Source organism: Ascaphus truei, chromosome 6 (assembly GCF_040206685.1).
Source record: "Ascaphus truei isolate aAscTru1 chromosome 6, aAscTru1.hap1, whole genome shotgun sequence".
In the NCBI taxonomy this organism is placed as follows: Eukaryota; Metazoa; Chordata; class Amphibia; order Anura; family Ascaphidae; genus Ascaphus; species Ascaphus truei.
This window is the reverse complement of record NC_134488.1, coordinates 69,336,484-69,364,292: the sequence shown is the minus strand read 5'-3', so window position 1 is coordinate 69,364,292 and position 27,809 is coordinate 69,336,484. Positions and strand designations below refer to the sequence as shown.

At 44.3% G+C, this 27,809-nt stretch overlaps 1 protein-coding gene across 2 annotated transcripts; it reads right to left on the bottom strand.

Moving 5' to 3' along the window:
• CDCA8 (cell division cycle associated 8) lies at window positions 1-27,552 on the bottom strand. 2 transcript variants are annotated; one of them, XM_075604749.1, is made up of 12 exons: window positions 27,410-27,515; window positions 24,001-24,087; window positions 21,181-21,297; window positions 18,929-19,057; window positions 18,465-18,505; window positions 8,449-8,524; window positions 7,756-7,838; window positions 7,122-7,204; window positions 5,120-5,218; window positions 4,355-4,481; window positions 1,172-1,258; window positions 1-288 (listed from the first exon to the last, which is right to left on the bottom strand). In XM_075604749.1, exons 3-12 carry the CDS (start codon window positions 21,275-21,277, stop codon window positions 247-249), a joined length of 864 nt encoding a protein of 287 aa, XP_075460864.1. In that variant the 5' UTR covers window positions 21,278-21,297; window positions 24,001-24,087; window positions 27,410-27,515; the 3' UTR covers window positions 1-246. The 2 variants fall into 2 exon arrangements, with proteins under 2 accessions (XP_075460864.1, XP_075460863.1); XM_075604748.1 differs by lacking the exon at window positions 24,001-24,087 and having other exon boundaries at window positions 27,410-27,552.
• Between the last annotated feature and the right edge of the window lie 257 nt (window positions 27,553-27,809).

Genomic DNA, 27,809 nt, shown 5'->3' with positions numbered 1-27,809 from the left:
TTAAAAGAAATTGTGATTTATTAGAGAAACAGAACATTAATCTGATGTCAAACTAAAACACTTACTGCTCAGGGAAGTTTGCCCTTTCTACATTCTTTAACCTGGCATACCCAATTGTTTGCACAGATATTCAATTTAACAGGTCTCAATAGTATTTACAGTATTATAGAGAAACAAGTTTGTAATATATATATAAAAAAAATCTTTAAAAGAAACACATTGCAAGAGAATACAAAAAGGATAGCGTCACTTGGACTTTAATTTGTTGCAGATTTTTGTCAGTCGATTCTGAAAAGATAAGGAGGACTCCAAGTTACAAATTTGCATTATACAGGGGAAATATTCAGATATTTGAAAAATGTGTGCAGTCACCTAAGAGACAGAACATTGTGTGGGCTAACATGGGCTGCTAAGTGGACTTTTGTTTACCTTATTGCTTCTATGTGACCTTGGGCAAATCACTATCTCCCTGTGCTTCCCGCAGCAAAAATAGACTAATCTGGGCAGGGGCTGTGTCTAACATGCCTATGTGCTGCGTACTGTGCGCTATATTGTAATTGTGACACGCTTTGCGTCCCATTGGGAGAAAAACGCTATATGAAATAAAGTTATTAATGTTAAAGAATAAGTGGCACTCAACTGATTTTAATATATTATTCAAGAACTCCTTAGCAATTCACACCTTAGATTTTTTTTTTTTAAAGTCGCAAGTCTGACTGTTTTTAATTGTTTTCCTCTCCACCAAAAATTTAAACTAGGGAGATCTCCAGAGCTAAACCCCGCTACTTTTAGCACTGGGGACCCCTCTGGTTCCAGAGATATGGACCAGATTAGTTGCTAGTGCTTTCCTCCACTTTAAGGAAATCAAAATGGCCACTAAATAAAATTAGGCACACAGGCCAATAGGAGGCTGCAACATCACTAGACGGATGCTGCGGCTTCCTTTAAAATGTCCCTGAGGAAACACTGGTTTACTTTTAAATGTCCTGGTAGTAGCACTGGCAACAAAAAACGGCACTCCACAAGGAAGCCACAACATCAGCCACCCAACATCATTACGCCTTCCTATTGCTCCGCAAGATTTGGAGACCACGGCAACTAAAAGCGTTATGTGGGATTGCTGCTTTTAAGTCAAGTAAATGAGACTTTGAAACATAAGAAACAGACTTACCGAAAGCAGCTGAATATTGTCAAATGCCCGCCGGTCCAGGCGAGTCAAGTCCATGTCGTCCAATTCATTCGCAGTTACGCGAATATTCTGTGTGGCAAGGAAATAACTTCAGTTTATTCGACACAAATCCATCAAATGTTTCCAACAGCAGCAATATAGGAGCCAGAAAAATGATATGAACTAGAAAGGACTAAAAGAATGGCATTTTTATTTATGATCTTGCCTATGGGCTTGTCACTGAAACCACTGAGCATCATAACCTTCAACGTTAAACACTGGGAATGCAATACCAAAAACCATATTTTTCATTGGGTTTCCATGGCACCAAAGTAATGCTTTTCTGTGCTTATTCCAATGAATAGCTATATAACATGATAAAACATGACAATTAAACAGATGCTACTTGTTCACACACGTACGCATCTATATTATTGGTGTTTGTATACACACAGATACACTATAGGTCTGTAAAAACATTAGCCCTGGGCCAATGTAATTTCTATGTTCAATGCAATTTAGTGCCTTCAATTAGCATGATTGCAGACGCTACAGATTTGCAATCTGCGCAATTATAAGACTGTGCGAAACAATTATAGTACTGCGTAATGTTGGCACATATTTGCACCAGACGACACATTTACAAAGATTAATTTTGGGCTCCAGATCAGACTGAATAAGATCTCATATTTCCAGGATAATAGGAGGCATTGGACAATAGACTTATATATATTACCTTATCATCATGCCAAACAAACTCAGTCGAATCCTATAAATGCTTTCCCTTCCCCTGTCTCTTGGTCTATTGACCTGCACTCTGTGCATCAACAGAGCAGCAAAAGCAGCCACAGTTAAAATGAATGTGTTATTATAGATTATAGGCTAAAGCTGCAAAATTCCGGGCATTGCTGAAATCCCTGCTCTCTGATTGGTTAAAACTCCAGGCATTATTCATTCAGTAATGCCCGGAATTTTTGCAGCTTGAAAGGTGTTTATTTCAAATCTGTTTATTTCCAACCAATCAGCTTTTCTTTTTGGTCAGACAGGGCAGGGGATTGGTCCATAGGTAGGAACAGGCAGTGACTCCTCCCCCTCCTTCCAGAACAGAGCCGACAGATTCAGTGAGCAGGGCGATAAGAGAGTTGTGTACTGTAGCTACAAAGCAAATAAGTGTCTCTCTGCAGTTTGTTTGTGGATACAGTTTCTGTGTGTGTGTTTGTCAGTCAGTGTGTGTGTCAGTAGCAGCAGCAGTGTGTGTGTGTGTGTGTGTGTGTGTGTGTGTGTGTGTGTGTGTGTCAGTAGCAGTGTTTGTGTCAATGTGGTAGCAGCAGCGTGTCAGTAGCAGTTTGTGTGTTTGTATGTGTCCATGTGTCAGCAGCAGCGTGTGTCAGTGTCAGCAGCAGCAGCGCCCGTCAGTGTCAGCGTTTGTGTGTCAGCAGCAGTGTGTGTGTCTCAGTAGCAGCAGCGTTTGTGTGTCAGTAGCAGTGTTTGTGTTAGTGTGGCAGTAGCAGCAGTGTTTGTGTGTGTTTGTGTCAGTAGCGCTTGTGTTGTGTGTGTTGTGCTGTATGTGTATGTAGCAGCAGTTTGTTTTGTGTAGAACTGCTGTGTATGTGTGGAGCTGATGTGTATGTGTGTAGAGCTGTAGTGCATCAGTAGCAGAGTTTGTGGGTGTGTGGTGTGCTGTTGTGTTTTATGGGTGTAGCAGCAGCAGCAGAGTTTGCGTGTAGAGCTGTAGTGTGTGTGTGTAGAGCTGCAGTGTGTGTGTGTGTGTGTGTGTGTGTGTGTGTAGAGCTGCAGTGTGTGTGTGTGTGTAGAGCTGCAGCGTGTGTGTGTAGAGCTGCAGCGTGTGTGTGTGTGTGTGTGTGTGTGTGTGTGTGTGTGTGTGTGTGTGTGTAGAGCTGCAGTGTGTGTGTGTGTAGAGCGTGTGTGTGTGTAGAGCTGCAGTGTGTGTGTGTGTGTGTGTGTGTGTGTGTGTGTGTGTGTGCACACAGAGGGGGCGGCAGTGGTGGATATAGAGAGCTGCAGTGTAAGTGTTGATAGAGGTGCTTTAATGTATTTACCATTTTATTTTAATAAAAAAATCTATATAACTATAAAAAAGTGTCTATTATTTATGAAAAAGCCTACATTTAGCCTATAATATTAATAATCCCCACAGAACAGGGCATTACTGGCCAATAATGCCCTGGCTGGGTTAAAGTCCCTCGGCTTCGCCTCAGGCCTTCAACTCTTCCAGCCAGGGCATTATTGGCCAGTAACGACCTGTTCTTCAGGGATTATTACTTAAGTAGTCCCACAGAGGAAAATGAAGAAGCCTCCTTAAAGTGAAGGACAGTCATTAAAATCACTTAATTGGACAATTAAAGGTTGTGCTATTTAAAAGTAGCAGTGCACCCCAAGTATGGAGTTAAGTACCTCAGGAAGCAGGGGGTTCTCTGCGCTGAAATTAATGGGGCTCAGCTCCGGAGACCCCCTGTTTAATCCTGTATTAAAAAAATTAAAACATGCATTGCCTCCAACAGGATTGGAACCAATTGCTGAACCCCACTATTTTTAGCTCCAGGTCCCAGAGCTACTTACTGGTGAAAGTTATTTCTGCCTGGTCTTTAAAGGGCCAAACGATAATGTTGCAGCTTCGTATTTGAACAAGATGTCAGCCATTTTGTTTACGTGGAAGGAGATTTAAATCCAGTAAACTTCACTGGTAAGTTTCTCGGTAACGTCCTTAGAGCTGAGATTAGTGATGTTTCGCTACCCCCACCCACTTCCCACACTGTAAAAAAAAATTTGGGCTAAAAAAAATAAAATACATTTAAAAAACATGTAGGAGCTACTGCTCCTTTAAACGGGTATACGCCCATGTAAAGCAAATGAAATAAGGAATATACACCCCAACACTCAGACTGTTGATTCGTCATTTTACCGACCCCCACACAAAATGCCATTTGCATGTGTGGGCAATTCTAAATTGAGTTTATATTGTCATCCATTGGCGCCTACGCAAGAAGCTAGCTCCTACAACTCAATGGTCATTTGGCATTTCCTTCCCACCTCCAGTCTTCTTGTGTAAAACATGAGAGCATGGGTTCTCAAAACAACTGTACTCTCATGATCACTGAACGAAACGCTGGATAACCCTAGAATTTGTTACACAATGTGGTGCAGTGCCAATGTAAGTTTGCTTACCTCTCCCCCCTGTACAGGCACACTGATGAACAGGTCATTGACATCCGCTAGAGGGCTGCCATTGGCTGAGAAGGTGTAAACTCGTTCGCGCATGCCTGGCGTGCGAAGTGCTGGCGTTTTAAATATCCTGTAAACATACCAGTTTATGTTAGTGATGTCAAACTGCCACACCGTAAAATCAGACACCACTATATCCTGGGGACCACATGGATCCAAATTAATACAGTACATTTAATATGACTATTATGCAAGTATGTCTATTCTAATATTAAACTAAAAAAGTGCTTACTCATACAAATCAACTACTTTTCCTACACCTCGTAATCAGTTTAAATATTAGAGAATTACATTTAAGGGAAAATAGGTTCTTAGATCATCCATATCCTGACTCACCCCAGGATAAACTCTCTATTTCTCTTATCAGCCCTCACTGTTTAAGCAAATCAATGGTTACTGAATTAAGTTGGTACTATTGTTCCCCTCAAGTGGGAGAGTAAATTCCAATTGCAAGGATCATTCTAAACCAAGCTCTTCCAAATTTACTGCTCAATCCTTCATAATGCTGAAGTCAACATGCAAGGATTACCATTTGCTTAACACCCTAGTTTCAAGGCACGAAACGGGTTCTCTTATTGTGGCACCCAGACCAAATACAATTTCCATCCTTCACTTAATCTCTATGAAAAGGCATTGCAGTTGAAAGTATAACCCAATATCCTTGCTCTATATTTCTATGCCATGGATTCGCCCAATGGATTAGATTACCTGGGATCAAACCTGGGGGTAATCATTGGGGTGGGTCCCAGTGTCGAGATGTTAGTTGTTCTGCCTGTAGTTGGTGTTATAAGGTTTCTTTTACTTATTCTAAAAAAAAAAAAAAAATAATAATAAAAAAAAATAATAAAAAATAAAAAAAACAAGTCATAATCAGAACAGGAGACCTCAACCCAGTGCCCGCAAGCGCCAGCCAAGTCTTTTGTGGGTACCAGTGACTAACTGGTCAACTCCTTGATAAAGCACTTTGTCATGTGAAACGCATAGGAGGCTTTCCACCTCCCTGTGATGTTTTTTTAGACAATACATTTTTCATATTTTTCTACCATCTGGCTCAATGGGCAGTGAGCTGCTTTTGCATTTTTGTGTTGCGGACTGGCCAACCAGTTGATAATACGCATAGATCAGGGGGTCTTCAACACGTCAATCACGAGTAGTTCCCCGCAGGCCTCCTCCAAAGGCAAGTGTTTTGTGTGTGTGTAAATTGGTTGGTGCCCACCACGCTCTCCTGAATTCTCATGTGTGTCCTTGAACACACAAAGGTTGGGGACCCCTGCCATTAGGTATAACTTATCTTAAAGGCAGCAATCGTCACTATCCACCACACAAAATCAATTTTTTTCCTTCTTTTTTCATTCCTTGTGACATCTTTTTTTTTTAACAAACGAAAAAGCAGAATAGCTTATTTCATCTTTATTCTTTGGAAGGGACTGCATCTTTTCCAGAAAGTCAGTTGTTACACATATTTAGCCAGCCTCATTGTTCCTAAGGACAACACATCGCATCTCTTTATACCGAACAATATAAAAAGTTTCCACTTGTAGTTCCCCTGATTGATAGATATACAGCTCAACCCCGTTATAGCGCGATCCGTTTATAGCGCGGTTTGAGCGTGGACCCCGAATTTAAAAATAAATAAAATAACTTTGCACACACTGCACACTCTCAAAGCACACTGCACACACTCACAGCACACACTCACAGCAAACTGCACACACACAGCAAACTGCACACACCCACAGCACACACTCACACTAACAGCCACAGCACACACTCACAGCACACACACACAGCACACTGCACACACGCAGCACACTGCACACACGCGCAGCACACTGCACACACTCGCAGCACACTGCACACACTCGCAGCACACTGCACACACTCGCAGCACACTGCACACACAGACACACTGTCTCTTAAAGGGAGCTTGCTCTCGCAAGACTGAAGCAGAAAGCAGAGACAGGGAGAAGAGCTGCCAGATGCCGGGTAAGTGCTGCGTGTTGTTGCCGCTGCCCCACCGGGTCTGGGAACGCTGGGAGAGTTCTCAGCTTTCCCCCTCCGGCAAACGCGGTACCACCACAAAAAAAAATGTAAAAAAAAAAAAAAAAAAAAAATTCGTCGGCCATTTTTTCCCCGCAACCCCGTTTATAACGCGGTGGTCGCGGGTGGCCCCCGAGGACCGCGCTATAACGGGGTTAAGCTGTAATATATATATATAAAATTTATTTTTTACAGCATTGTCATGATAAATAGAATGACTTTTAAACAGCAGTGAAACTGGCTTAAAACAACAGTCACTGATACTCTTAAGAAAGGGGTGCGCAAACTTTTTAGTCTGCGCCCCCCACCCCCCTGCCTGCTCCTCTTATCTTTTGTCCGGTGTCATCTGACGTCACGCGACACCAGATGCCGCCGAAGACAAGGTAAGTGAGGCATACAGAGGCCTCAGGCGCTCCCCCTGCACTTCCTTTAAATGCTTTGGGGACGAGCACAGGGCCTTTGTAAGTGCCGCGCCCCTCAGTTTGTGCATCCCTGCTCTGAGATATGTTGCAGACGTCTTTGATCTCCAAGAGGGCAGAGACCCAATAGATCAGGGGTGGCCTGATCATAATGACTGAGCCACGTGTGCTGAAACAGGGATATTCTGAAAACCTGACCTGTTGGTGGCCCATGAGTACCCCTGCAATAGATGAACAAACGTGCCCATTACCTCTTGCTGGTGGTGCCTGTGCTTGTAGCAGAAGCTCTAGCTTTCCTTGTAGTAGTAGGCACCTTCTTTGTAGAAAACTTGGCCTGCGGGAAAAAACAGCAGGTTTGTTATTTTGAGCAAAAATGTACAATTGCCACCAACATTAACAATGTAAACCGCATCATATCAATTCCCAATCAAGAAAGCCAATCAAGGAGCAAGCACAGTTTTGCATGGGTGATAGTGGCACAGGTTGAACATCACCCGATGGCCACAAGAACCTGCACTGAATAAAAGTCAACAATAAATGTATACGATATTAAAAATATTACATCACTTAAGGCTAAAAGGTCTGCGGTTCAAGTTCTTGTTTCTCAGAAAGAAAAGATTCTAGAACAAACCCCAGTGCCAGCATTGTGTAACTGAGCAAATCAGCTGCTCTCCCTTGGTCTTGGGTTCTGTAAGCCAGAAGAAACATCTTGACAAAAAGGTCAGTGTGTTTGACCGAAACGGTGATCTGTGTGGATTAAAATTCTTTTTTTTTTGTATGCAGACCTCTGGAGTGTCGGCTCCTTGTTTTAGGAGGATGTGTTCTGCAGCTCTGTATGCCAGGCACCTATTGTGACCAAATACAGCACACACCACTGAGACTTACCTTTGTTTTTGTCCGTAGAACACTCATTTCAGGGATATTTTCTTCATCTTCTTCAATAGACCCCACTTGATTTGTTTTCTTCGCTATACAAAAAGAAACGGAGCAAATCAAAAACTGTAAAGGGCATCAGACTATCGTTAAAATGTTACATATTATAAAGTAGTAGCAATATGCACAGTAAAAGCATGGTTTGCTCTCAAAATGTTTGGGGCTGTACCACAGAGACTTTAGGAAGCACATATAGTAGGCCTTAAAGAAGCAGTTCATTAAAGTTTGTGCAACTTATTCTTTTTTTAATGTAAATCGGTTGTGTTGTATTAGATACCCCTGTAATACTTAATGTATTTCTTCCCCAATGCCCTTTTAAATGTATTAAGCTTGCTGGGGTTGCTATAGAAATTATTTAGGAAGCCACAGCACTTTCTCTTTTGAAATAGGCAGCCATATTGCATGCCCTGGGAAGCAGGATCTTCATTGATCGATCACAGGAGAAAAACACTCAGCAGGTTAGATGGTTGCATTGCCATAAAGGCAAAAAACTGCTGACTTTCATGAAAAGAAAATTGGGCAAGGGTAAATTCCCCTTTAAAACATATGAAGCCAACAGCTATTGTCCTCTTAACATTATAGATTGCTTTGAATGAAGCAATCTCGTACAACAGAAAATATAATTAGACAAAGGTGTATACTGACCTTTCTTAAAAGACTTGAATGGTGTTTGAGAAACACTTGCTGTTAACCGATTTATCTCCTCTATGTCCTGGTTCACCTAAAGGAAACAGACCATGACAAACATTTCAGTGTGTTTCATTGCCAGCATATTAATGACGACAGCGAGGGGATATACACTACTTTATATATATTGACAGACTCTGGATAACCACCATTGAAATCAAGAGAAATATTTTTGGTTTTGGCAAAGAGTCCAATCAATATGATGTTTAATAGGGTTTTTTGCAGAGCCAACGGCAACATTTTACAATGCAAGGTTTATCTAAAGTACGCTAATTACTTCAGACAATTAATGTGCGACTATAAGAAAGCTTTTAGGACCACTTCAGTATAACTAAAGAACTGACCCGAATGATCCAAGAACATGCATCTCAATTACAAATGGCTAAAATGATATACACACACACACACACACACACACACACACACACACACACACACACACACTATATTAACTGATAATCAGCTGATATCCACCTTAATTAGCCCTTATTGCCATTTTATTTTCAGCAGGTTAATATGGTACATTATGATAAACCTAAAAGAATTCTATCAACAGCTTGCATGAAGTAACTAGAATTGCAACTAGAATTGTTTATAGGCAACACAATATAAGACACCAGCTCAGCAATGCATATCTGTCACTTAGCAGTGAAAAAGACACCTGTGCAGCTACGTGTACATTTATTTTCTTGTGTACTGATGGTCATTGCTTTCCGACGTTTCCCTTTTCGACGAATAGCATATCTGATGCTTTATAATACATGCTAATAGGCATTTTTCAGACACCAAAACGTCTTTATCCGCCGCTTATTCTGGAAGCCAGAGGGTCACGTGGTGATGACTTAGCTCAGATAGTGTCAACTCGCCCTCTTTTCCAAGCACGACAAGGTCTGTTTCTTTTCTCACTTTATTTTGGAGAAAGCAGGGAAAAACAGTCTCTTGTGTAGAGGTGTAGGTCTAAATCTCTGTGTGTGCTTAGTAGTAAAGGGAGATGAAAAGATAATCCTGCAGCACCATTACAGGGGTTACAGCAAGGTACTCACGAGTCCAGAGGAATGGTGGAAAAGGCAATGTATGCTGGGTAGTAAGATAGTCTGGGGACAGACCATCTGTGTGCAGAGCAGAGGGGGAGAAAGCAGACTAGCCCATTTGAGGGAAAGGCTGGGGCTGCCATGGCAACTCACAGGAGTGTCTGGGGAAGCTACAACATGTAGCAATAAAGTTGCATCTTTAATGCAGCAAGCTGCTGGGAGAGGGGAAATGGCACTGTATTTATCACACAAGCACTGTGTCTGTGTGCAGCACCAAACACATACAGCTGGCACTAAGAAGCTGACAAGCAGGGCTGCGACGAAAAAAAAGGGGGGGGGGGGGTGAAACAGAAGTGCAGACAGGGGTATACCTGTTCCATGACACTCCCCGTCTGGTATCTGTAGATACCACTATATAACATGCTATGTGGAACATATGTGCAATGCAAACATAACATAACAATGCAAAGGTCCATATTCCCATAGCAAGGTGATACCGGCCGGTACCACTGGCGTTAAAGTTCTTTGGCCAATCTTCCAGTAAGGGAAGCCGGGTGGATGCACAGCTCTTGGTTAGCTTGATGCAACACAATGTCTTTTGTAAGAGTCTCTGGCACTGTTTCCTTTTAGCCTTGTGAGAAAACAGTCCTTTTGTCTCTGCAGTTTTATCCACAGAGCACATCCCCTTGTAAGTGCGCCAGTCGTGGTAGCTTGTCGCTCTATCACCTGGCGTTCGGCAGAAGGAGATGGCGTTTGGTTCCTTGCGGAAGCGGAACAACACTTCTGGAAGACTGGTTGTCGAATCTAGTCCAGTAAAGAGGGCGTCTCTCAGAGAGACTCCCTGAAGCTGAGTGCTGGGGTTGAACATTACCCGGATTTGATCGGGTTCCTGAGGGTGGTAGGCCCCAGGTGATTGGAGGTACCGACATTCTTCACCTTCCTCCATTAGAGGTGCTGGCATTGCGTGGCCGGTAAGGAATATCTTTTGGATGATGGCCACAAGGTTCTTTTTGGTCTCTGGTTCCCTTTGTAGGTCACAGAGGTGCGAAGTGAACCTAGAGATGGCACGTTCTCCATTGTTTGGGAAGCGCCTTCTTTGTGAACGGAATGGTAGCGGAGTCACCCAACTGCTTAGTCCGTCTTTAGAGAGCTCCTTGACTGTTAACGTCGGGAATCCTCTATCTTCCCTTGATGATGTTTGCTTGTCATCGTCCCTTGTTGTCTGGAACGCTGTGCACCGTAGGTCATTGGTGCATTCCTCTTGCACGAGAACATCTCCCTGTAATTTGGTTAAGCGCTTTTGTGTCTCTTTGTTGACTACCATCGGGAGGTTATTGTCTCCCCGGACGTAACGAAGAACAGTCTCTTTTGCCCTAGTAAAACCCTTTATGAAATGTCTCTGTGGCTGTCTCTTTTTGGATGTGTGAGAGCACAGTCCTTTTGACACTGTGGCTTCACCTGTGTGGCGCAATCTTTTGCGGCTATGCCAGCCGTGGCAGTTGGTTGCTCTGTTGCTTGATACTCTGTGGAGAGGAACAACTGTACGTCTTAGTTGTGCCATTGCTCGCGGGAGTATTGTCTGATTGTTTATTGTTTTTTGGACGATCCCTTTGTCGGTCACCTTTGGGAGGTTACTCTCCTCTTTCGGTGGAATCGACTCATCATCCTTAGCTGTCTGGACTGCTGAGCATCCTAAGCCATTGTCGCATCCCATCGACGTGAGGATGTCTTTGTTGGCCTCAGGGGTATGACCTTGTCTTTTCTCTTCACTTGGCCCTTCGGTCACTTGGAGATGGCCAAGACATGGTTCAGAGAGAGATGTGTATCCACATTCTGTCACCACCGTTCTGCGGGCATCAACGTAGTCTTGCCCGTGCTCTTTGTTGGTGCACGAGTTGCCCACTATCACCCATCCTAGGTCGAGTCTTTGGGCGTATGGTGCGTTGTGGGGTCCGTTATGCTGTTTACGGACTTTATGTACCCTCATGATGTCCCTACCGAGCAGCAGCAGGATCTTGGCGCCTTGTTCTATAGGCCGGATGTGGTTGGCTATTCCTTTGAGGTGGGGGTAATGGAGTGCCACGTCTGGGGTGGGAATCTCATCCCTGTTTGTGGCCATGTGGTTGCACTCGATGAGTGTGGGAAGGGGCATGTTCACTTTGCCGTCTATTGAGCATATGGTGTAGCCATTCACTCTTCTCCCTGTGGTCTCCATTCGCCCTGCGCACGTTCTGAGAGTGTAAGGAGAAGCACCGTCTTGTATGTTAAACATGTCGAAGAACTCTGACCTGACCAGCGATCGGTTGCTCTGGTCGTCGAGGATTGCGTACATCCGAATAGCCTTCTCAGGTTGTCCCTGGGGGTGCACTGCGACGAGGCATATTTTGGAGCAGGACATTTTGTCACCTTCTTTTCCGCATACCTCAGTGCGCTGAGAGATGTGACGGATGTTGACTCTCCTTCTTTCTCCCCGCCATGCTCCGCTACGGAGGATGGGTTCTTGAGTTGGTGGAGTGTCATCGCCTCTGGGTGTAACACTGTCACGTGCTTGTCACTTTCGCACACTGTACATTTGATCTCTTCCTTACAGTCCCTGGCTAGGTGAGTCGTGGAACCGCAGCACTTGAAGCAAACTCCGAATTCTCCAAGTAACCTCTTGCGTTCCTCTAGGGACTTCATCCTGAACCCAAAGCACTTGTTGAGTGGGTGTGGCTTCTTGTGTACGGGACATTCCGTTTGGGTCCCTTGGTTCCTTGTCTCCGGCGACCGACTGATCGGGAGTAGTTTGGGTCGTGGGGGGCACGTCCGTCCTGCGGACCGAGATGGGCGTTTGGGTGTTACCATATCTCGTCGCTGGTTTTTCGTTCCTCAGGCTGCTTGCACTGTATGTGGTTTGCGCACGCAAGAAGAAGCTGGGGTCGTTCCTCGTCCTTGCTGCTTCGCGAATGAAGCTCAAGAAAACTGAGAATGGGGGGTAGACGACTTGCTTCTCCCTTTTGTATTTGGAGCCTTGTGAGATCCATTTTTCTTGGAGGTTGAAGGGTAGCTTCTCCAGGATGGGTCTCACTCCACGAGCTGAGTCTAGGACGTTGAGACCTATTAAGGAATTGTCTTTCCTTGTGAACTCCAGTTCTTGCAGCAGGTCTCCAAGATCTCGTAACTTCGAGTAGTCTTTATTTGTGATCTTGGAGAAGCTGTCGACTCTTTTGAAGAGCGAATCCTCGACTGCTTCGGGGCTGCCGTAGGACTCTTCTAGCCTTTCCCACACTAGGTCGAGACCTACTTGGGGTTGATGCGCGTTTGCTGCCCGCAGTCTTTTTGCGTACTCTCTGGATTCGTTCCCCAGGAACTTGACTAACAGGTTGAGCTCTTCCCTTGCTGAGAAGTCCAAGCTGTTGATTGCGTCTTTGAACGTGAACTTCCACGTCCTGTAGTTCTCAGGGCGGTCGTCGAAGCTGATGAGTCCTGCATGCACCAGGTCACGCCGGATCATGTACTTGGCTATGTCTGTCAGACCTGAGGCCTCGGCGTGTTTGTCCCGTTCTGAGGTAGTTGCTGGGACGGTCTCTGCGGTCGCCTCTTCCTTGGCGTGGACACGTGATGGCTGCTGGCTAGTGTGAGGGGCTGTTTTCTCCCGCGTGGGTGTACCTGGATTGCGAGCCTGTTGTGGTGCATCCGTGTGCGCTCTGGCGTGTGGATCACTGTTGCGGCTGTGGCTATCCCAGGCAGCATGTGCCATTGACGGAGCAGCGTCTTCTCCTCGTGGTCCTAGCGAGTCTTCGGTGTCTGTGGAGTCGCTCCATCCGTGTTGAGATGGTGCGCTGGTGTGCACACTGAAGAGGCTCCTTACGTAGTCTTCAGTGCGTTGGGCTGGATCCTCGGAGGCTATCCGTCTGTACGGTAGCTCCCCGCCGTCCTGTCTCGCGGCTGCTTCTAGGACTTCAGCTTGGGCTATGGCGGCAGCGGCGTCCTACTCTTTGCTTAGAGCTTCTAGATCCGCATCCAATTCGGCCTTTTTACGCGCAGCGGCGGTAGCAGTGGCGGCGGCGGCATTGGCAGCATTCTGCTCCTCCTCTACTATGCGCGCTCTTTCTATCGTTACGGCTGCCTCTCTCCGACCATATTCGGCCCTGGCACGTGCGGCCTCTGCGGAGGCTCGCGCCTTGGTAGCGCTAGCGCTGGACGCGTTAGATCGCGCTGATCTTGCTGACCTTGAAGAATGCCTGGATGTGCTTGAGCGCTGCGATGCGGTTTCCAGCAAAAGGTCTTTCCTCTTACTCTCGGCTTCCGTGATAGAGGTTCGCACGCGGCTGTCACGTGTCAAGTCAATATTGAGCTGTAAGTCCCTTTCTTGCAGGCTTTCACCGGTGTTAGCCCTGGCCAGGTAAGTGACGTATGCCTCTGACAACCTTTGGTAGCGTGCGTGATCTATCTTTAATTGAGTTATTGCCTGCTCGAGCTGTTGTACAGAATTGCCAACGCCGGCGACATTGCATACCCCAAGTGCGGTTGTTTCCCAGGCCAACTCTAATTTGGCGCGGTGCGCTTCAATGTCAGTCTCATATTTTTCGCGGGCCTTTTGTGTCAGTGTGACTGTCCGTTTGGGCCTTGCGCCTGCCTGTGCCTGTTGCGGTTGCGCGGCGTTCTCTGTGTCTGAGTGATCACTTTCCTGCGTGATGTCTGGTGAGGCTCTGAGTTCTGCCATGCTGTAGGTGTGTGTAGGCCTTTTGCCAGTCCGTGTGGCGTGCGGTCTTTTACCTTGTCAGCGATGGGCGTCTGTCTCAGATGATGCCGAGCGGTGTCCTGCAGCGTGCGGCGTAGGGCTAGCTGTACTCACAGGTGTCCGGTGGCGTGGCCCTTGATGGCGCTGGCCGTGGGGACGTGCGCAAGGGTAGGTGGGAAGGTGGCTCCTCACTATGGGGCTGTGCAGGGGGTGAACTCAGACAGAGAAAAAAGCAGTAAGGTTTGTGTAAGGAGCACTGTTTGTTGCAAAGCTGCTGTGCAGTGTAGGCTGCTGCTTGTCTGTTAAGGCTGCAGGCTGTGTGCAGTTTGAGCTACTTGGTGCTTCCTTTGTCTGCTGTAGAGGCTGCTCTGTATTGTCATGGAGTCTGGAGTAGCAGCTCCTGTAAGTGTCTGTAAGGCACACGATATCTTTTCACTATTCTGGAAGCCAGAGGGTCACGTGGTGATGACTTAGCTCAGATAGTGTCAACTCGCCCTCTTTTCCAAGCACGACAAGGTCTGTTTCTTTTCTCACTTTATTTTGGAGAAAGCAGGGAAAAACAGTCCTTGTGTAGAGGTGTAGGTCTAAATCTCTGTGCGTGCTTAGTAGTAAAGGGAGGTGAAAAGATAATCCTGCAGCACCATTACAGGGGTTACAGCAAGGTACTCACGAGTCCAGAGGAATGGTGGAAAAGGAAAAGGCAATGTATGCTGGGTAGTAAGATAGTCTGGGGACAGACCATCTGTGTGCAGAGCAGAGGGGGAGAAAGCAGACTAGCCCATTTGAGGGAAAGGCTGGGGCTGCCATGGCAACTCACAGGAGTGTCTGGGGAAGCTACAACATGTAGCAATAATGTTGCATCTTTAATGCAGCAAGCTGCTGGGAGAGGGGAAATGGCACTATATTTATCACACAAGCACTGTGTTTGTGTGCAGAGCCAAACACATACAGCTGGCACTAAGAAGCTGACAAGCAGGGCTGCGAGGAAAAAAAAAAGGGGGGGGGTGAAACAGAAGTGCAGACAGGGGTATACCTGTTCCATGACACCGCTCATACGACATGAGGCCATGCTGACAAGTTGAAACAATCTTCCAAATCACAAAGGCGCAGTTCAGTGAAATCGCCCAGCTAAGTCTGTGTGAACGTTTGTGGCGTTTGTTCCCTTAAACATGTCTGACAAAAGCAAAAGTGCTACTGATGTTTCGGTTCAAAAATGAAATAGAAAACCTGTTACTTTGGAGGTAAAATTATACATTGAAAAGCATTTGGAGAAAGGAGTCTCCAATATGGAAATTGGCCGCTCGTTGGATATCCCTCGTACAACAATTGTGACAGTTCTGAAAGACAAGGCCAGAGTATTGGAGCAGGGTAAGAGCTCAGATCCTATGCAAGCAAAAACAATAAGGCAACGTGATGGACTTATTGCAGAGGTTGAAAAACTCATCATATGATGAAGATTAATCCAAGTGTCGTGTGTCCACTAGTTTAGCCATAATTCAAGCCAAGGCTTTGAGTATTTTTGAGGACCTTAAGCAGTAGCATGCAGAAGGATCCAAGGATGAAAGTCAAGGGCTGCAAGTAAGGGCTGGTTTATGCGTTTTAAATACAGGGCAAACTTGCATAACATTAAAGTGACTGGGGAAGCTGTTAGTGCGGATGAGGCAGCTAAAAATTTAGCTGCCAAATTAGCAAAAATTATAGGAGGATGGTGGTTTATGCGCCTGTCAAGTGTTCAATGTAGACGAGACTGGACTCTACTGGAAGAAAATGCAGAGTAGAACCTACATTGCAAAAGAGGAAACATCTATGCCTGGTTTTAAAATTGCCAAGGACAGGCTTACTATGGATTGGATCAAATTCTGCAGGTGATTTAAACCTGAAACCTTTGCTTGTTTACCATGCAAAAAAAAAAGGAGTGAATTTAAGATTTATGCAAAAATCACATACTTCCAGTGAAATGAAAGTCCAACCGGAAGCCTTTTTGGAGGTCTGGTTCCAACACTATTTTGTTCCTGCCCTTAAAGCATTGCTGCCCCATGCCATTCAGTGTACCTGGACGACTTGCATCCACACATTATGGTGGCGTTCACTTCCTTCCGCCGTCCGGCCCCCCCTCCCCTCCCCATCACCACCTCATATGAACAAGTGGGTTGTTGCTTCCTTCGAGGCCTACTATCTTAGGCGAACATTGCCCAGGCATATACACTACTGATGGAGGCCCAACCTTAAAAGAATTTTGGAAAGATTTAAACATTCTGCATGAAGTGAAAAATATCGATGAGGCATGGAATGAGGTGAAACAAGCCAACTTAAATGGTGTTTGGCGTAAATTGTGTCCTGATTTTGTCACTGATTTCCAAGGCTTTACAGAGAGTGTTGCTGAGGTAACTCAAAGTGTTGTGCAAATGGGTAAAGATCTCAACTTAGAGGTGGGGAAAGAGGAGGTTGATGAATTGCTAGTATCACATTCTAAGGAGTTAAGCAATGAAGAGCTGCTGCAATTAGAACAGCAAAAAAAATGCAGATGAAGAGGCACAATCATCTGTTGATGTGATTCCTCAACGTAAATCCTTAACACAACCGTTGAGAGGCATTTAAGCACATTGATAGTGCCTTGGCCATATTTGAGGAAAATTACACCAACATTGAACGCAGCTCTTCAGTCAGTCGAGGGATATCCAACTTAAATCAGCTGCTACAGAGTGCTCTACAGGCAAAAAAGGAAAACATCTGTGCAGACTTCCTTCAAGAGAAAAAAATCAACCACACCATCTAGTACTTCTGGGAGTAGTCTACCTACATCACCTCCAAGCCCTTCCAAATCCGAATCTTCCATCCTCAAATAATTGATATTGCTTATACTGTACATTATATAATTTTATTACACAGTACTGTATTCAATAAATATACTCTTTATACATTATAATTACTATACATATTATTGCCAGAGTACAATATTCGAGGTCATTGTGTGTTAAGGCCTTCTTGGCCTTGATCAGGAACGTAACCTCAGTGCATAACATTGACCCTATGGGAAAATGGGTTTCACATTCCAACACTATTTCCAATAACGCATAGTGCCGGATAACCGAGGACTGCCTGTATTGTTTATTGTAGGACTATAGTTCACTTTACTACAGCCTTAATTGTAAAGCACTGCTTCATGGACAATTAACAGTGACTAGGAGAAACGATCTTTAATATGCTCCACCCAAAAATAAAGTCACAACATAACTCGATAGATCAGCACAACATCAACTATTTCTTACAGTTTATCGGTTTATTATTTCACAGGCATCAGCTGTTAGACTCATGAACTTATGACGCAAGAAACAAAAACATGTACTACACTATATCAGTGCAAAAGAAATAGATATCAATTCCGATTAATACTTTTATTTTTCACCAACATACTACAGGCATACACCGGTTTAAGGACACTCGCGAGTAAGGACATATTTTCAATAGCCCCATACCCCTGTGTCTGAACACTCGCTTTGCGAGTACGGATACTTATTCTGCCTTATAAACCGCAGTAGTTGTGACGCGCTTATTCCCCTCGCCCAATAGGCAAACGGCAGCTCGCGCATGTGCCTGTCAGCTTGTCCTGAACAGCAATACCGGCTTCCTACCTGTACCGAAGCATCGATAAGTGGAAAAAAGGTTGTGCTTCACTTTAAGTACATTTTCGCTTTACATACATGCTCGGGACCCATTGCGTACGTTAATGCGGGGTATGCCTGTACACTATATATCCCCCCTTTTTTTGTGCATCCCTATTCCCTTTTTGCACCAAAGACTCTCGTGAACTATTATTTTTCTAACAGTGAACTTCCCCCAAAATGAGTCCTTAAGTCAGCCAGCACTCATGGATCAGTTATAATAAAACCTCTGTTGCATGTTGGATTCTTTCACTGTATTTCATCACAATTTATTTTATTGATTATTTTTAGAATCGCAACCACTGAATTTTAGAATATCAATTATTCTCACGTACAATCCTCAACTCTCCCCCCACCACATTATAAAATAATCAGCTGTTCACATGACAACCTCCGTATGAATGTGTGTGAACGAGGGGCCATGTTAACCTGTCAGAGAGGAAAACGTTTAGCAACCGATGACTTCAAAATTAAGACTATCACAGCAAATGTATACACATCTATCATGTCAGCCCATACATAGTTAAAACAAGTTGATTGTTAATGTATGTAACTTACCGATTCAGCTGCCTCTAAAACTCTTTGACTTCCACCTTTTGCTGTAGAAGCAAATAAAGCAACAGTCAGTAATGTTAAGAGACCATCCCAAGCACACATTTGAATATTTTCAATAATTATGAAGATATTATTTGCAGGTGGTACAAATTAAAACATCGGGTCAGAAAAGGATCGGAAGGTGGCAGACACATTACAACGCAATATTACAGGCAAGGAGGTGTACATCAATCAGAAGAAATATGGAGATTTCTGAAGGGGGATCGTCCGGCCCACCAATACATTCTACATATCAGTTGTGATGGCTCCCTCTCTCTAGTTCATACCAGTATATTGTACACTTCTAGCGTCATGCATCTCACCTATATCTTTCTGTGGCTTGCTCTAGCCGAGAACAGAAATCTATGGTAAAAAGTATTGTTTGGCAAGTAAGGAGTCACAAGAAGGTAAATGAAAAGGAGCCTTACCAAAGAAGTCGATCCAGCACATCTCTCTTAGAGCCACGGGTCGTTTGATAATTTCGATATTGTACAGGCTAGCTACTTCTTTCGCACTGTTCAAAGCATTTGTCCTTAATTGCTCTATTGTGGTCTTGACTGGAAAAACATAAAACAGCTTGTTTAACATCGCATTGGTGCAGGGATCATCACAGTTTCAAATAAGAATGGCAGATTATGGTAAGGAGATATTAGGTATTTTAATCCCACTGGTGCATCAGGGGTTAATGAGCTACAGTTTGAAATTGAAAATACAATATATTCGGGGTCTGGCTTGTCATGACTCTGTGGGAGCTTTAAAGGGGCTTGATTGAAGTTGGGTGCGAAAAGTACAAAGAGGGTTTACAGTATGCAACACCTTTTGCGGGCTTAGTGGTAAAAAAATGATATTTTCTAGCGATAAGGACAAATGTTCTGCCAGACAAACAAAAGGTTTTTCACAGGATTCTCTGAAATTTTTTTATGTATTGCCAGGGGGATGGGACACTCCTATGCCATCCAAGGATATGAAACATGGAATCAGGGACTTGACAGCGATGCCGACGTATACAATTTTATATTTTCATTCGTGGCAGGATGACGAGCACAAGGGGTCCAGATATGGGAGGTCTGGCAGTTACTGGGGAACAGATTAATTTGTTCCTTAAATTTAGAATTAAGACAGTCATGTTCGGTCTCTTTGCGTCCGCCATGAACGCCTGAATGAATTGATGTTACTCACGTGTGTTTAAGTAGAAGTTAAGGAAAGTTATAAATACTTTTAGATATTGCAAGGTTAATTTAAATGTAATTTTGTAGGAGGGTTTTTACTCTGTCGTAAAACGGTCAAATCTCACAGCCGATTTATGACATGGGTGGGCTTATATTGTTGCAATGGGGGAAATTGTCCTTAAAGTTTGGGCAAAGATTATGAAAAAATCAGATTTCAACAGAGGTGCATTTTGGAACAAACGTGTGACACCAGTGACCTCTGGGGGAAAACATGACATATGGTTGTGTATATGTTTTATTTTAATGTTATATCCTTTTTATTTTGAGAAACTGTTCTGCAATTATTGTAACAATGTTCTTGTAATACTTTTTTCTGTAATCCAAGCACTGTATTTTTTTTTATATATACACATCTATATCATTTAATAAGTAATGCTTTGGGCTCTGAATGAACTTTTGCACGCTCTGGAGAGAGTACTGTATTTAAGTTTTCGGGCACATTTTGCTACAACCGAGTTAAAGTGCATAGTTTTTATCTATAATAAAAAAGGGACCTAGCAAATATTAATTTTACATCTTACCTTTGATTTCCCAAGTGGTGGAAGTGTATAAATGATTGCAATTGAGTAAGGGGTTAATATTAACTCATTGGAGGTACCTTGCGCAGGCGAAAGGTGAGTTGGCTAGAGTAGCCGTGTGTATTAACCCTGATTGCATACCAAGTCACGTGCCCACTTGAGTGCTGTTCGTGACAGTGGTAGGTTGGGACGGATTATGGGAAGATGTTAACTTATTTGAGGGACCTTTGCGAAGGTGAAGAGTGGGGCAGCTTGCAAGTTGTGTATTGACCCTAGTCCTATAGGGGAGATATTGTCCATTTGAGGGACCTCTGCGGGGGTGAAAAATGGGAGCGCTTGCAAGCGGGAGTATTAACCCTTGTCCTGTATACAGGTCGCGTGCTCACAGGGGTGTCGTACATGACAGGCTCTGCTCTATAAAATCGATATGATCATTCATAGTGGTCTCATTTAGTGATCTAGCATCTTTGTAATTTTCCACGATTACTTAATTCCCTTTTTTAGCATTTCAATTTACAATGACCGGTGCCTTTTGCACACCCCCTTCAATGTATTGCCAATTGAATTACCTTGTAGAATACACAATCACTGTCTTCTAGATTTACTGAAGCAGCGACTCCCTGGTAATGTCACTGCTGGGCAAACCCGGTTCAAAACCCAGTGCCAGCTCACTTCATCGGTTTACCAAAACTTTGTGGCAGGGACTCGTTATGCCTGCAAACTTCTATGTACAGCACTGCTTACTCTTTAAGAAACAAATATTATTTCTAGTTATAGTATAATATTATTTATATCATATTTTTTCTATATATAGTATTCTTGTAAGTCAATGGAGGTCACAAACAACGAATGAGTTGTTAAAAAAAACAAAAAAAACCCCTTCCATCTGTATTAGTGCGAGAATAGACTGAACGCAACTCTTCTGTCCTTTACCTTGACTGTCGAAATCCTTAAGAAATGAAATCATCTTCTCGTTTTTCCCAGAGGGATTTTTCCGCCCGCGGTTGTTTCTTTTCTTTGCTGGTGGCATGATGGCGACAACTAGCAAGTCTAAAATGAACATAAATTATATTTAGCCACTTCCTTAAAAAAGGGGTGAACAGTTACAGCTGAACTTCAAAACATATTAATATTTAAAATTATCTGAGCTTGAAGAAGGTCCCCGTGAAAGCTTGTACCATGTTTCGACCAAATTAACCTGCGACATTTGTTCGATTAATATCTCTATTTTCACACACTAATGCAGCAAAAGTTCCTTTCATATTTAACCCTTCCACTGTCCGAGGGGCCAGCAATGCTCTTTTATAAAATTGTACATAATCGCTCAACTGAATGGTATTTCTATTATTATTTAAGACCTTATGGGCAAATGTGTGTTCTGCTAATTGATGTATACGTGGGCATGTGACTTGTATAAGGCTTAGAAAGGCTTCCAAAGAACAGGATCTCACAGTCTACGATGTCACAGACCGCTATTTGTGAGGTTTTTACTAGCTATGCAATTGTAACCCCCTGTGTGATGCAATCGACACACTCGCACTGCCCACCTGGCAGGTTCCTCTGCAATGTGCTATGGACAGGACTGTTAATGGATAAGATAGCAGCCAATGAGAAGGCTTTTGAAGAGGTGGGACAGAGGGAGAGGAGATTTTTAAAAGGAGGGCAGCCATGAGATCAGATCTGCGTGAGCCTGTATGCAATCTGGTTCGATCGAGAGTGGCTGAATAACCACAAATGGACGTGGTTACAGAAGCCACAGATGCAGGTCAGGACGTGTCCGAGCACCATCAAAGTGGACCCACAATGGCTGCAAGATAGAGCAGTACCGAAGTACACTTTTTCAAAGTACAGGCCTGCGACAGTTGGTAAACAATGAGTTCCCACGGTGTGCCAGTACCATCACAAGCCAACATACCCAGGATTGGGTGGCTCAGTAAATACCAACACATCTGCGCAGCGTTATTATTGAATGCGATTGTATCATTACTGTACATGTATGTGTAGTTGGTCCTCGCCAAGGATCACCGGTGGTTAAGGTTGACCATGGGGATATATAAAGCCGTTGTAACACTCATATTCTGTGTACTCATTTGTCGCTGTCTAACTCTACGCCCCGGTATTCATAAGGACACAGGCCTCCACCTCAGCAATAGTTGTAAGAATGAGGACAGAAAGAGGGGTTACATAATTATTTAGCCCAGGCTGTGCTGAAAAGCTATGTAATGCGGCATGCACAAGTTTACCCCCATGTTGTTAAATTGGATTAGAAGAAAAAGGCAACACCGTGTGCTCATTTGCATGTAATTTCCCAGAATTCCTGACTGTATTTTAGGATATGATGGTGAAAAGCGGAGCTGTAGACCTGTCTGATACGTGTTAATGTGCTCAAGAGTTATATTTTTTATTTTCTATACACTGTACGGTGGAGGGGCTGTGTCACTTTTTTACCCACCATACCTTATCCAATGTGTTTGAAGACTATAGGACAAATTATGTGGGCTAAAGCTATTAAATCTATTGATTTAATAGAGCCTGACCCTACTACAGTCTATGGTGGCAATATACATCAAACACCCTGACAGAAAATCTTGGGTAGGAGGATGAAGTAAATGATGTAAACACTTAAAACATGGGCTTACCCCATTAACACGATATACAATACACACAGAGGGAAAGATAACAATATCCTAGCTTTCTAAAAATAAATTAGTGTATATGTATGTGTGTGGGTATTTATGTGAGGAGAGCAAGCATGGGGAAATGTTTGCACACCCCTGGTGTAGTGTCACTTCCGAGGAGTCAACTCTACACAGTGAATTCGAACAAAAAGAAGGGAGGTTGAGACAAATGACTGATATATTAAGGATGAGGGGATACCCAGAGATGTATTTGTATACAGAGCTTGAGAGGGTGAACATGGTGAATAGGGAATTCGTTCTGCAGCCCAAAAACGACAGACCTTAAACCTAAATGGATCCAGTTTGTCACTATAATTCAGCTAGTCCTACTAGAAGTATTCAAAAAAATTGGCACTTGATTGACTGATCCGGCTCTGAGAAAAGCTTTAATTGCTCTCCCCATTAATGGCATATATATATAAGGGCTCCCACGATAGCCATTCATACTTGGGACTGGATTGCAGGTGTGAGTGATGGGGTGGATAGCTATATCTGCGTATCATCTCCATAAAGGTGGTACCCAAGACCAAAAGAGTTGATCAGGTCACCAAGTGTATGTGTTGAGAGAAAAGGAGAGGTCACAGAACAGAGCCCTTCGGTGCACCAGACAGATCAACAGGAGATGAAGACATGTTGGCAACAGAAACAGAAAATGTTCTATGGGTGAGGTATGATGAGAACCAGGATAGAGCCTTGTTGCAGATACCATTTGAAGCTGCGTCGCCAGAAGACGCCGTAGACAAGGTAAGGGAACTTAAAGCATTGCGCGCGATCACCCGGCATTTAATTTAAATGCTTTGAGGGAAGAACGCGGGGCCTCTGTAAACACCATGCCTCCCCCCCCCCCCCCAAAAAAAAAAAATCACAGTTTGCACAGACCCCTGTGGTAGGAAAAAAAAATTAACACACAACAACAACAATATAGAAACTTCCAACTTGGTAACAGGAGAAAAAGGAGTCAAGAGTGGAAGAAGATAGTTGCCCCGGGGAGGGTGGTTAGGCCTCCGGGTGGGTAGAGGTAAAACCCTTTAACTACCATAACGGCTACTACCCACTAAGGTAATTAAGGGCTTACTGGCAAGTAGCTGTGACGGTGCTCGTCTCCAATCAGGAAGCGGACCCGCAGGGCTGCCGTAGGGATGCAGAATAACCGACCAGAGTCCTGTTAGAGTATTCGAAGTTGGTAAGCAGGCAGAGGTTAGGGCGGCAGTGGTGCAATGTCCAGTAAACAGGCAGAGGTCAGGGCAGGCAGAAGCAGCGAGGTGGCTTCAGCAACAGGGGAATCCAAACAGACAAAAGGGTAAGGGGCAACAGCTACGACCAACAGGAACTGCAAACGTTAGAACCTTGCTCGGTGACTCCCACTAGGAACTGCGCAAGAACAAAATATGCAAAAAAAAATGTATATCTAAAAAAAAAAAAAAAAAAGAGCTCAAACAGCAAAACTACGTTAGTGGAACAGCCATTGTCAATCATGCTGCCAAAAACAAAAAACAAACAGTATTTCAAGATGTCCCGGGCTTCTTTAAAAAGCAGACAAGGGCTTGCATGAGCAAAACAAGATAACGGCTCCAAGCCCGCTCAGGCAGACTGACCTAGAAGAGGATCTGGACCAGTGTATATGCACTAAAAAAAAAAGATATGCAACAGCTATATGCAAGCTTGACAAATGCCTTTCAGCTTGAGGTACAAAAAGTAGTTAAAGAAGTTAGATATCACCCATTTCCAAATGGTGTTTCCCCTTTCGCCTCATCGAGCTTAAGGAGGGTCAACAACACGCTATAAGGGAAATGGCAGACAGGTAAACATTATATGATGGGGAAAAAAGTAGGCCCGTGGGTGGACGATATAACAAGCTGAATAAATAGCTAGATGCCTGCCACCTAACCAAGCTCAAACCAAAGTAGTGTGAAGCAAAGATAGAGCACAGCAATGAGAAAAGTGGAGGGCTGGAGGCAGGTATAAAAGTAGAAAACTATTTAATGGGCATAAGGGCCAAAAAGACACAAAAAACAGGGTTCCTCTGACACTTTTCTCTCCATGTAGGAGCTTTATCAAAGATGATAAAGCTCCTTCACAGAGAGAAACGCGTCAGAGGACCCCTGTTCATGCCATGGCGACACGTCTCCAGATGCCGGCTGAACCACGGTAAGTAACGCTGCGCTTATAGTGCCCGGCGTCGGCAATGCCGTGCCAAAACAAATACATTGGATCCGTTGCATGTGCTTATAGTCACGCTCACTAGCACTCCTTTTGACACATATACTGTACATATATATTATGTGGTAATGTTTGGAGTTTCTCAGAGCTTGTTGGGTATCTGTGTGTATCTGTATACAAACATAATACAGATGTATTATTTACTGGTAGGGGTAATGGCAGGCTTGACCTTTATTAAAAGCAGTCACATTTACCACTACCGTCACACCCATCAACTACTTTTAGATGTAGATTTCAGATATAGATTTATAAGTGGCAGGCTGAGTTAGAGGAGGAACTACAGGTCTGGTCTGATCTATGAGAGGCAGCAGTATCCAGCTCAATATGCATATCCATATAAGAAAACACAGGCTGCTGTTTCGTTGGTACCTTACTTGAATTTGACTACAAGAAATTTATAGCAGCGCTTCTCCCCTGTGCTTTCGAGGTTGCAGACAGAGAGGTTCTCGCTCTCATATTTGGTGGTCCTGTCTGATTTTGGCCCTCCTCTGGTGACATGTTTTTGAGTTCATTAACTCCATGAGTGAAATAGCTGTGATCCCAGACCCTTGGCTGCCTTACTAGGTAGACCTCACACTAATTTGTCCAAAAATGCCTATAAATGAATGCAGCATATACTGGCATACCCCGCTTTAAGTACACTCACTTTAAGTACACTCGCGAGTAAGTACATATCGCCCAATAGGCAAACGCCAGCTCACGCATGCTCCTGTCATCACGTCCTGAACAGCAACACCGGCTCCCTACCTGTACAGAAGCTGTGCGCAAGTGTGGAGACTATAGAGCCTGTTACAAATGCCTTATTTACATCAGTTATGCACGTATATAACGATTGCAGTACAGTACATGCATCGATAAGTGGGGAAAAGGTAGTGCTTCACTTTAAGTACATTTTCGCTTTACATACATGCTCTGGTCCCATTGCGTACGTTAATGCGGGGTATGCCTGTATAGTACTAGCAACTAAATGTTATATCGCTGCTTGTTGAAACAAACAGACCTGTTTGGGAATATTGACTATTAAGAGCAGAATTTGGCATATCCTGAAAATGGAACGGATCACAGCATTCCTGCAAGAAAAATCATACAAATTCGCTTAAGTATGGGAATCCTGGCTGACAGGAGGGTGGGGCAGGGTTAGACTCGCATTTAGCGCTATTGTAAGAATATGATATAGTACAGGAGAGCGCAAACTGGGGGGCACGGCAGTTACAGAGGCCCGCGCTTCAGCAAAGGCAGTTACATTACAATCAGTTCAAACGCTCATGTGACCGGCCTGTCGCGCCAGGAAATCACTTAGAACTGATTTCTTGTGCAACGCGCGCCCCCTCCCGCCACATGGACGCGAACACTGCCCTAAGGCAGTCTGTTCGCTCAGCGTGCGGACACGTAGGCATGGTCTGCGGAACCATGGCCCCAGCCTAACAAGTATGGCGTGTAGTATAGTCCTCGCCAATTATAGTTGTAGGGTATGAGACGTCAGTTGCTATACTTCAGACGCGCGCGAGCACGGCCGGGAGCGGTGGTGCAACAGAACAGGGAAAATATAATAAAATTGTATTTTCGCGCTTCTGCCACGCCGCGAACCAATCACAGTGCCCCGTAATGCTGTGACGTCAGAGTCACAGCCCCTAACCGCTCTCGTCACTGCTTGCACCCAAGCAACTCAGCGCACACAGCAGTAAGGACTACATTACACACCTTATGTAGACGTCTCTGCTCACGCGGTGCGCGCTTGCTCCCCCAAGCTTGGCGCTTGAGACAAAAAAAAGGGACTTTGAAGCGCGCTCAACATGCCCCCAATGCCTCCTGCTCCCGAAATAGACAGGACACCCGGCGCTCATGCTTAGAGATTTGGTGATGTCACCACTCAAGCATGAGCGCGGTCAGCTCCAAAGGGGACGCAGCCAGTGTACCTATTTTTATGTGCCATGGGTTGGAGGAGGGGGGAGAGGTATACACTTTTTTTTTATATAGAACCAGCAATGTAAGCTACATTTTACAAAATGACAATACAAAGTAAATAAATTACAGACAATGGGGAACACAATTCTCATATATGTATATATACACTACATAGTCGTGTCCGACATTACACATACTACTATAGCTTTGGAGGGCTCGTTCTATGCTGAAGAGTCTGTGTAAGCCTCATTCAGACCTTGGGAGGAGCCCTTTGTCCCCTCATTAAATGCCCCGGCCTTTTCACACCCTGCCTTCGGCATTCGCTAAACACCCCGCCGTGAGATATAGCCCCGTCTCACCTGCCGAGTCCTGAATCTTTATCTCCGCGTCTTGCGCCTTCCCGCCGAACAAATCTACAAAGCGCGAGACAACAATGGCGGATATGATTTGAACTCAACCGCCGTTCATCAACAGCCAATGAGAGCAGCCCCTGCGTTCGACGTTCACCACGCAAATGCGAATGCGGCCAATAGAAGTGTTGGTGGGGGAGCCAATCGCTGTCGGTTGTTCATTGGCAACGGCCAATAGAAAATAAAGAGGGCAGCCATGTTGTGGCTGTCATATGTAAAGTGTACTATACAGTGAGTGCCAACCACGGCACCCTCTGTTTTGTAGTCCTAGGTATAACTGCACTTATCAGAAAATACCATGTCTTGTAGCCTGATTATTTATGTATGTATCGTGATTTCTTAGGATAAA

Excerpts from the sequence above, each read along its gene's own strand:
- CDCA8 (XM_075604748.1), bottom strand. The coding sequence starts at position 21,277 with ATGCCACCAGCAAAGAAAAGAAACAACCGCGGGCGGAAAAATCCCTCT. Across the intron at positions 19,058-21,180 it reads TAAGGATTTCGACAGTCAAG|TCAAGACCACAATAGAGCAA; the intron begins GTAAAGGACAGA and ends ATGTTTTTCCAG. Across the intron at positions 5,219-7,121 it reads ACAGGCACCACCAGCAAGAG|AATAAGTAAAAGAAACCTTA; the intron begins GTAATGGGCACG and ends TTTTTTTTTTAG.